Source organism: Elephantulus edwardii, unplaced genomic scaffold (genome assembly GCF_000299155.1).
Source record: "Elephantulus edwardii isolate Elephantulus edwardi_28Jun2011 unplaced genomic scaffold, EleEdw1.0 scaffold00126, whole genome shotgun sequence".
Lineage (NCBI taxonomy): Eukaryota > Metazoa > Chordata > Mammalia > Macroscelidea > Macroscelididae > Elephantulus > Elephantulus edwardii.
Genome location: NW_006399876.1, coordinates 9,099,653 through 9,110,400, shown reverse-complemented (window position 1 = coordinate 9,110,400; position 10,748 = coordinate 9,099,653). Strand labels below are relative to the sequence as shown.

At 51.2% G+C, this 10,748-nt stretch overlaps 1 protein-coding gene across 1 annotated transcript in view; it reads left to right on the top strand.

Moving 5' to 3' along the window:
• TSGA10IP (testis specific, 10 interacting protein) overlaps positions 1 to 10,042 on the top strand; it is an 11,541-nt gene extending 1,499 nt beyond the window's left edge. The window contains exons 2-7 of the mRNA XM_006893420.1: positions 2,405 to 2,523; positions 2,598 to 3,340; positions 3,471 to 3,612; positions 6,674 to 6,844; positions 9,667 to 9,766; positions 9,914 to 10,042. Of these exons, the coding sequence (XP_006893482.1) occupies positions 2,405 to 2,523; positions 2,598 to 3,340; positions 3,471 to 3,612; positions 6,674 to 6,844; positions 9,667 to 9,766; positions 9,914 to 10,042 (1,404 nt within the window). The remainder of the gene's footprint in view (positions 1 to 2,404; positions 2,524 to 2,597; positions 3,341 to 3,470; positions 3,613 to 6,673; positions 6,845 to 9,666; positions 9,767 to 9,913) is intronic.
• Positions 10,043 to 10,748: the final 706 nt, after the last annotated feature.

The following is a 10,748-nucleotide window of genomic DNA, read 5'->3' as shown; positions in this document are numbered from 1 at the left end:
GAGGGTCTGCGAGGATTTTTGGGAAGGGTAAGTGAATAAATCTACGAAAATCACAAGTTTATCAGAGTTTCTCTGCAGATAGTGTCTGTGGCTATATTAAGTTAAGAACTGAGGTCAGAAATTGATCATTTTTTAAATTCTTATTTAGCAAAACAAGTGAAAAAGGTTTGTTAAGTTACTGCAAAGGAGACTTGGCTAGTGAAAGAGATAGGGTGTGTGAAAGTTAAAGAGAAAACAAAGAAGGAAACACCCCTGGAAAGTCAGGGATGGGCCCAAACCTTTGGCATACTTCCAGCAGAAAGAGCTTGTAATTCTTTTTTTTTTGAGGACTAAGTAAAAAAGTTATTATCCAGGTGTTAGCAAGAATGTTACTAGCAGACAGTTTCTGAAATGTGCTTACAGACACTTCAGCCTTGAGCCTCAAGGCTTTGGGAGTTATAAAATTCTTAGTGCTGCCCCACTTGTCCAACAAACTTCGGAATTGCTCTCAGCTCCTTTCCAGGTGTAGCAGTCTCAAGGGCCCGTGCCATGTGGGGTCTCTGGTTCTCTGCTGTGGCTGCTACTGCTACTGGTCCTATAGGCCCTCTTGCTTCCCCTTTTCTGATAGGAATTGATTTTAAAGGAGCTCTGGGGGAGGGTGGCAATTTGCTTTCATTATGATTCCAAGGTTATAATCTGGCTGTCTACTTTGTGATTTGAGTGAAAATTTGCAGAGCAAATTGGTTTTCTATTCAACCATTCATACATACTTTGTTTTATAATGTGAATTAGAACAGATGCAATGTGACAGCACTCTTTCCACTTCCTCTCTGGGATGTTTGTTTCCACTAATCCTCTATCCCTTGCCCCACCCTCTCCACCCCCACCCGACCCGGCTTCAGGACTTAAATGCTACCCCCTTGAGATAATATTGTTATTATTGTTGGCTATTTTTCTCTTCTTTTCTGGTTGTGTACCTTCAAATAGGATCCGACTGGCACAGGAGGAGATTGCCCCTCCTTCTCCAGCGGAGCATCTGGTGGATTAGAACTGTGCGCCTTCAGGATTGCAGTGCAGGTTCTTGCCACTAGGCCACCAGCGTTCCCTGTATTGTTGGCTATTCTAAGTGAGTGCCTTTTGGTGTTAATGGTCTCCTTATCTACTCAACGCATTGCCATCAGTTTGGTGTCAAGCATTGCCATCAGTTTGGTGTCAATCCGTAGCAACTCTCATTGAGTTTCTGGGACTCCAACAACTATTCTTTAGAGAGCCCAGATGACCTAGCAGTTAAGACACTTCACCGCAATCTTGGAGGCACATCATTTGAATCCACCAGCTGCTTCACAGGAGAAGGAGGGGCAATCTCCTCCCGTGCGATTAACTGCCTCTGAAAACCGGCTGGAGGGTCAGCTATGGGTTGATTCTGACGCGATGGTACTCAACAACCACCACCTCAACCACTGGTCTCTCCCTGCCTGAGACACATGTAGAAGGAAGGAAGGAAGTGAAAGTATCCTGAATCAATTCATCCAAAGGCATAATAAATTCACTGCTGTCCTTTTGGAACTGACTCATAGCTGACTCATCACTGGGTTCCCGAGGCTGTGAATCACATGGGAGGCGGTGGCCCATCCTTCTTCCTATGGAGCCTCTGGTAGACTCAAGCCAGCAGAGAAGTGTCCAACTCGCTACAGACTAGCCACCAGGTCACCTCGTGGGTCTGCCTGTTGTCTGTGTAGAGCTGAGTCACCGGAGTGAGTTTTCTGCAGGTTTGAGATGAGGTCTGAGGACCATGGTCTCAGGGCTTCTATCACCAGCAGAGCTGACATTTTGCAGATTCTGAGTTTTGTTTCACATCTCCCCCTCTCTGCCTGGGAGAACTTTCTGTGATCCTTTTAGAGTAGCCAGAGACACCATCTAGTTCTGGTCTCAGGATCACGGATGGTGAGAATCCAAGGGTCCTTTTAGGAGCTCTGGGGGCCTAATCCAGTATGAAACTGCACGCCTAACCCAACGACTGGGTTAGCTTTTCTACCTCCTTCTTTGTTTCAGGAAGAAAAATAGTTGTACCGTGGTTGGCCACTCACAAGTTCTTAGAATCCCAGTCATAAGACTGTAATCTTTGCAGGGGCTGACTGCTACACCTTTCTCCCAAGGAGTGACCAGTGAATTTGAACCACTGACCTTTGGATTAGCAGCAGAGTGCTTAAGCACTGTTATCATAGGCAAGAAACCCTGTAGGCAGTTCTCTTTGTCGTGTGGGGTTCCTATGAGTTGGAATCTACCAGACTTCATGAATAATAACCATGGGTAGTAGTGGTGCTAAGAGCCCAGAGGGGTTCAGCCATGGATTGGAGGGATCTGAGGGATCTTCATGGTGCTCTGGGGGTGCTCGGAGCCGCACATCCTCTCTGTCTTCACCCAGAGGAGCCCTGGGAGAAGTGACAGTGAGCTTCAGGACCAGCAGCAGCAGTCTGGCAGTGCGGGGCAGGCGACAAAGGACTTCGTCCAGAAGAAACAGCATGACAACGCTAAGGCCGGGGAGTAAGTGGCTTGTGGGGGCGGCTGGGCAGGCTGAGGGGCTTCAGCAGGCCCTGACCCGTCCTCTCCCTCCTCAGTCTCTTGCCCCCTACTCCTCGGAAGCCCTCCTTCCCCTTCCAGTGGGCCTGGGAGAGCATCGCCTTGGATGGCCGGGTCCTGCTGCAGCCTGGCTCTCCTGGGGCCTCCAGCCACCACACCGAGCGGGCCCAGAGCACCCAGGGCCTGCCCTTGTCCCTAGTGAAGCCCCAGTCACAGTTCCAGCCCAAGTCCAGACACAAGTGCACAGTCACCCTCCCCGAGGACCAGGGCTCCTGCTGGAAGAGCATCGTGCCAGTCTTGGAGGGGAGAGGGCAGGAGACCAAGGCCAGTGAGGAGGGGCACTGGGCACTGGAGCACCCTGGACAGGGGGACCCCCAGGACCCTTGGCTGCCTGGGAAGGTGTGGGATCCCGAGTCTGAGGAAGCTGCTCAGTTCGAAGCCCTGAGTGAAGAGGAGGCCATTTGGGGGCCGAGACCTGGAGAGTTGGGGCAGAGGCTGGTCTGGGAGCAGGAGGCAGAGGAAGCCAAGGAGGGGGAGCACAGGACCCCCCATGGAAGGAGAGCCCGGCCTCGAAGGAAGGGACAGAATTCTGGTGAGGAGAACTTGGACAAGAGTGACCCACAGGGCGACAACCTGGGGCACAGCCCCCGTCCCAGAGACCAGCTGGGGGCACAGAGGGGGAAGCCAAGGCCCAAGGGGCCCGGAGGGCCAGAGGGGCCATGGGACCTGGCGAAGCTGCAGCAGCAGTTAAAGCAGGAGCTGGAAGGACAGGGCCTCTGCGGTGAGTGAGGGGCTCCCAGGAAATCACCAGCAGGAGGGGGTTTAGCAAGTCAGGACTGGGGTGCTGGAGTGGGGACTTCCCAGTGGCCTGAGAAAGAAAGTGGTCTCTGACTTGGGTCCATCACGGGCAGGGCCCCAGAAGCAGTCCTGCAAGGTGGTGCAAGATACTGTCCAGGCTTCTGGTCGGGGCGGCAAAGCCGTGAGAGAGGACAAGACAGTCCTATCGTCCAGCTTCTCGAACCGCACCTTCCACAAACGGCAGGAGGCCACCAGGTGAGGTGGGAGAAGGCAGTGGGCACCCAGGTCCCGAGAGGGTAAGAGCCAGGTCATCGGGAGAGTCCTAGCCCTCCTTCCTTCATTTATCCACCCACCGACATTTTTTATAATTATCATTTGATTAACTCTTCCATCCACTGGCTTACTCACCGACCAGCTCACGCTTCCAGCCATCTAGCCACCCACTCACCCATCCTTCCTTCCATCTTTCTATGCTTCCATTCAGCTACTGAAAACATTCATCCAACCTTCCATCTGTCCATCTATGACCCTTCAACCTATTTCTTTCTCCATCCCCTAATATGTCCCTTCTACTGTTCATTAATCCAGCCCTCTTCTTGTGCACTGACACACACTAGTCTTTGCTCCTGACTCAGCTTATTTGGATTGACAGTGACTGTAACAATGGGTCCAACATGGTCAGGATTCAGCGCAGGGTTCAGATCCATTGTCCATCGGGTTGATGGGCGTGGTCATGACCTCCACGGCACCTAACAACAAAAACGACCTCTTAACTAAGTGATCTGTTTTTCATTGCTGTTGAGTGGGAATCGACTCAAAGCTGGCCCTCCGTTGGGTTTCTGACACTGTAAATCACGTGGGAGCAGACTTACCACCTTTCTCCCAGGGGCCGCTGATGGAATCACAGAGTGCCGTAGCTTTTGGGTTGGCAGCCTGACTCCCTACAAACCACACACCAGAGCTCTCCGAAGATTCATTGACATGATCCATGCCAAACACCCACTCATGGGTCCTTAAGAGTTTGAGATAAAAAGTCCTGACAAGTTCAAGGTCTAGAAAGACAGATAGGAAAACAAGGGTGGCACTTGCTAGATAATTGCTATGCTTGGGGCTCTAACAAGAGGCAATTTGATCAGAAGTGTGGAGCGACCATGCTGGGGAGGCACCTGTCTAGGTGAGGGCTGATGAGGGCCTGAGTTAGGTGGCCAGGAGATGGAGACAGAAGGATTCATTTAAGAGATGCTTGGCAATGTTGGCAAGGTTGTGGAGAGACTGGAACTTTCATTCACTGCTGATGGGAATGTAAAATGGTACAAGCGCTATGGAAGGTGATCTGGTGCTTTTCCAAAGAGTTGGAAATCAAAATACTATTTGACCCAGAAATTTCACTACTGGGAATATACCCTAAAGAAACCAGAGCCATGACTCAAACTGACATATGCACAACCATGTTTATTGCTGTGTTATTCACAGTAGCAAAGAGATGGAAGCAACTCAAGTGCCCATCAACAAACGAATGGATAGAAAAACTGTTTTATTCACACAATACAACTTACACAGCACCAAAAAATAATGAACTTGTAAAACACTACACAATATGAGTGAGCCTGGAAGTAATTATGCTGAGTGAAATATCTCAGTCACGAAAGGACAAATACTGTAGGACTGACATGGGGGTCGGGGGAAGAAAAGGAAAACAGTGGACAGATAATGAACACTGCATTGGAACAGATGAGGGGAAGAACGGTCCAAAAGGAATTTAGGACTTTAGGTATCTACATGTGTGACAACAATCTGGAACAAAGGGTGCACTGCAAAGTGGAGGGGGGGGAAGGATGGGGGGAAATGTGCAATGAGTGAATTAGAAAAGAACATGAAATAAAATAAATAAAAAGCAAGACCTAAATACAAAAAGAAAGAGAGATGTTTGGAGGCTGGCTGGACAGGCACAGATGGCCGAATGGAAGTGGCAGGTGAGGGGAGAACTCAGCACTCTGGTAACTCATAACTGCTGAGTCAATTTCTCCTTACAGCCCCTATAGGGTGAGGTGACTTACTGTTATGTGCCATTAAGTTGCCTGCAACTCATAGCGACCTAATTCATGATAGCTCTGAACCTTGTTCTGCCCTGAGCCAATCTCACTGCCTCCAACACACCTACCCCTTTTACCCATTAGAGTCAGTCCATCTCATCTAAGGTCTTCCTCTCCTGAGCTGTCCTTCCACCCTTCCAAGCATGAGTTGACTTACTGTTATGTGCCATTAAGTTGGCTGCAACTCATAGCGACCTAATTCATGATAGCTCTGAACCTTGTTCTGCCCTGAGCCAATCTCACTGCCTCCAACACACCTACCCCTTTTACCCATTAGAGTCAGTCCATCTCATCTAAGGTCCTCCTCTCCTGAGCTGTCCTTCCACCCTTCCAAGCATGAGTTCTTCTCCAAGGACTGGTCCCTCTTGGCCACGTGCCCAAAGCATGTCAGACGGAGTTTCAAAATCCTTATCTCCAAGGAGTAAGCGGACTTCACCCTCTCGCAGACTGACCTGTTTGTTCTCTTGGCAGTCTGTGGTATGTTCAGTACTCTTCTCCAACACCACAACTCAAAGGTGGTGGCTTAGTGGTAAGGAATTCGCGCTGCCAACTCCAAGTACTTGGTTCGGATCCACCAGCTGCTCTGCAGGAGAAAGATGGGCAATCTCCTGTGTGATTTACCACCTCTGCAAACCTGCTGGAGGGTCACCTATGGGTGGGTTCCAACTCGACAACACGGCAGGGTAGAACCGTGCTGCAGGGACCCCAAGGCTGTAACCCTTGTGGGAGCCAACTGCTATGTCTCCCCTTGCAGCAGCTGGGGGTTCTTATCCACTACACCACAGGGCCCCTCAGCATTCTGGTGCAAACCCTAAGCCCACTGCTGCAGGGCTGGTTCTGACTCGGAGCCCCCTCCACGGGGTTGTCAAGGCTGCAAACCTTGTTAAGGAGGCACCCAGCTTCCTCCTGCCGAGCAGCGTAACACTAGTGCACCTCTTCACCAGAGCTCCTTCCCGCACTCTGCTCGCACCCCTCAGTCCTTCTCTACTTCTGCTTAAAATCCTTGCCTGCTTCTTCGAGCCCCCCATGAAGTGAAGGGACAAGATGAGCCCCAGATGCAGGTCTCAAGCACATTGGTCTGTCCCGACAAACCGTGTCCCCAAGACCTTGGGCTCCCACCATTCCTCCCCAGGAGCCCCTCCACACCCCTTCCTGTGAGTCCTCAGGACACCCACTCTTCTGTGAGCTCCCCCAGGCCACTTGTTTCTCTCTCCCCACCCAAGAAGCCTGCTGGCGTCCTGGGAGCGGCAGCAGCAGGAGGAGCAGCAGAGGGCAGAGCTGCGCCAGGCCCGGGAGCAGCGGATGCAGCAGCAGGTGGCACGCTGTCTGGCCACCTACACGCCCAGAGGTACCGGAGGGCCAGCTGCCGCCCAGCGCAAGCTGGAGGAGCTGAGGTAGGAGACGTGGGGCTTGGAGGAGCTGGAGAGGCGCGGGCAGAAGGGTCAGGGGGGCATTCAGTTGTGGGACAGAGGAGGCTCAGCCTGCATTTCCTTCAGGGCTGAGCTTCTACAGCTGTCCTTCCACTGCAACCCATTTTACGAATGAAGACATTGAGGCTCTAGAGGAGAAGGGCTAGTCCAAGGTCACGCAGTCAGTAATAAGAAGCCTGGCAGCTGTTTGGGACCCAAGGTTTAAATGGTTGACACCATGCATTATTACACTTTCTTATCTGATTTCCAAAGCCAGACGTGCTTATTATAACAATTAGGATGTTGCAGAAATCTTACAGGGCATGACCAGCCCTTGACTCCTCTTCTGAGGACAAGCAGTGTTCACAGCTACAAGAAGAGTCATCTGGTTTTCCCTGTGTATTTCTGTTGTTGTTAGGGGCTGTCGAGTAGAGCATGATTTAGGGGTGACCCTATGAAGAGATCTGAATCCTGTCCTGTGCCATCCTCATGTCTAACATACATGAGTCCACTGCAGCAATCATTGTGTCAATTCATTCTGTTGAAGGTCGTCTTTTTAATATTTTTTGTGTGTGTACCGTCAAATCGGATCTGATTGGTTCAGTAGGAGATTGCCTCTCCTTCTCCAGCAGAGCATCTGGTGGATTTGAACCACGTGCCTCTGGGATTGCAATGCAGCCACTAGGCCACCAGAGCTCCCTTGAAGGTCTTTTATTTCATTGACCTTTTCAAGCATGATATCCCTCTCTGAGGAATAATCTCTCCTAACAACATGCCCAAAGCATGTGTTGTTGTTATGTGCCGTTGAGTCGTCTGCGACTCATAGTGACCCTATGTACAACAGCCCTAAACTCTGCTCTTTCTTGTGCCAATCGCATGGCCTCTGACACACCCATCCCGATTACCCCAGCCACTGAATCAATCCACCTCATAGAGGGTCTTCCCCTCCTGCGCTGTCCCTCCACCCTACCAAGCATGATGTCCCCCTCTAAAGACCTGTCTCTCCTTACAACATGTCCAAAGTATGTCAGGCGAAGCCCCAGAATCCTTGTCTCCAAGGAGCATGTGAGGTGAAGATTTCTTACCTTTGCCTCCAAAGAAACACACTCTGGCTGCACTTCTCCAAGACGTGTCTCCAAAACATTTCTCTCTGTATTAGGACCATGTTTAGAAAGTAAAATCGGAAGCCAGATAAAGCTTTTTAAAAAACTCCTAACAGGCCCAGGAGGTCAGCAGACAACTCCTGTCTGGTTTCAGTCCTACCTGTCCATGAACTTTGTTTTGTCTGAACAGAACTGGAGTCAGCCCTGCCAATGAGGAGTGGGCACGAGAGGTATGGCCACAGCCAGGCCCCACCAATCAGGCTCATTCAGGCCACCGCCCTCGTCCTTGCCCCGGTAGGGAGGTGGCATATCTGCCTTTCATTCCTGACAATGGCAGGGTTGGTTCCACTGGCTCTGCTTCTTTTCTCATCTGGGGGCTTATTCCTAACAGAAATGGCACAAAATACCGAGACAGAGACAAGCACATGGCCCGGCCCTCCTCCCCTGCCTCTTAACTGCTGGAAACTCTCTCTTGTGTGAGGAAGACCCTGTTTTTGCACTAAACTATGTTCCTGGTCCTTCGGGGATACAGTTTGCTCTGAACTACTAACTACAGCCTGGCAGTTCAAACTCAGTGGACTGCGGAAGAAAGGCCTGGAGATCTTTCTGCAAAGGTTACAGCTAAGAAAATCTAGTGATGCTTCCTATAAGGAGCCTTGGTGGCTCAGTGATTAAGCACTCAATGGCTAACCGAAAGGTTAGAGGTTCAAATCTGCCTAGTGACTCTGTAAGAGAAAAAACCCCAGAAATTTGCTTCCATAAAGGCATCGAGCTGCCTCTGGCTCATAGGGACCCCAAGTACAACAGACAGAAACTCCGCATGAGCCTATGCCAACCCCACAATCTCTGCTGTGCTCAAGTGCATGTTCTAAGTCACTGTGTCAGTCCGCCTTGTTGAAGATCTTCCTCTCTCTTGTTGATCCTCTACCTCTCCAAGCATAAATTCCTTTTCCAGTGACCAGCCCCTCCTGACAAGATACTCAAAGCATGTGAAAGGAAGCCTCATCCCCACTTCTGAAGAACATTAAGGTAATAGCCAAGGAACCCTCAGGAACATGTCGGAGTTACCATGCGGGCTAAAGGAGACCACCCTGCAGGGATTTCTAGGCTGTAATCTGTACAGAAGCAGAGCACCAGGCCCGTGCCCTCCATGGTGCCGCTGGCTCAGTCTGAACTTTCAATCTTTTGACCTGTACTCAAGTACAAACAATCTGTGTCACCCTGGAAGCAAACCCACTGTCATACTGTTAAGTATGACTCACAGTGACACCATGAACCCCAGATCTGAACCCTGTCCTGTCCTGTGCCATTGTCACAATCTCTAACCCACTCGAGCCCATTGCTGCAGTCACTGTGTCAACCCATCTGGCTTTTCACATATTGCTAGAAGAGGTTATTACTTGGAGAGAAACATCATGCTTGGAAAGGGGGAGGGAGGCGAAGGTGAGGAAGACCCTCAGCTAACACCACTAGAGGGGAAAAAAATGGACCCAAAAGTTCAGAGGGGAAGTACCTTGGCCAAAGTCACACAGCCAACAACCACAACTTCCTCAGAGCTGCGGTGGGAGAAGGGCAGGGTGTGGAACTTAGGGAGGGGAGAGGCCAGAGACCTTCATGAGGACAGGAGATTCAGAGTGGGTGGTGTGTCCATGGGGTGGCAACCTGAGGGCAGTTTTGCTGTCCTGAGGCCCGTCTCCCTTCCAGGCGCCAGGAGCGACAGCGCTTTGTGGAGTATCAGGTGGAGCTGCGGGCCATGCAGCACAGGGTCCAGGCCCGGCCCTACCTGTTCCAGCAGGTCATGCAGGTGAGGGCAGCACCTGCATGAGCACATGAGCACTCCCGAGGACAGTGATCTCCCCAGCTGAGTCACGAAGGAACCAAGGTGGGGAGCAGGGCCCCCTTGGTGGGCTCATCTTGAGCTCAGTGGTTCCCACCTATTTTCACTCTTCAGACCAATGCCCGGCTCACCGCAACCAGGCGCTTCTCCGAGGTGCTATCGGTAATGGGCCTGAATGAGGAGCAATTGTTGGCTAAAGGCAGCCGGGGAAACACAGAGGGCACCTCCAGGAAAGCTAGGTGAGGCTGCCCAGCTGGCCAAGACGCTGGCTGACCAGAGCTGGGGGAGGAGTCCCAACACCCGTACTCCCAGGCCTGCAGGAACCCCCTTAGGCAGCAGCCTACAGCTGGACATCTGAGCTAAGGCTGTGGAACCCCAAAGACAGCCACAATGATCAGTTCCAAATCTTTGCCTCAGTCCTGTCCTGCCCTCTGTGTCACCTGAGCAAGGCATGGTCAGGGTTATCTACCCACTTCTTCATGAGAATCTGATGACCCGAGGGACAGGGACTTGCTGAAGGACAGACAAGCAACATAACCTTTCTGTGCATGCACCCCCAGAGGCCCGCTCACAGGGTGGAGCCCCACTAGTCGGCCCGTGTATACCACCCCTCACTCCATAGAATAAGAAAACGCCTTAGTGCAGGAGCAGGGGTCACAACAAGGGAACTAAGGCTCAAGGAGAGAGGTCATACAGCTGGATAAACGCTGGCATTTGATCCCACATTGATCAACACAAATATTTTCCCTCTGTCCAGACACTGGGGTGGGGGTAGGGTGAGTTCAGGCCCTGTAGATACCAGTATCTTTAAGGAGTCATGGGTCAATGGGGTGAAAATGGAGTACCTTTCTCAGAGATCCTCAAAGATAGACCCCAGACCACCGGCAACCAGGCTGACAGACCCTTCACTCCATTTTCTGAGATAAAAATTAAAGGATGTGTGGGAATG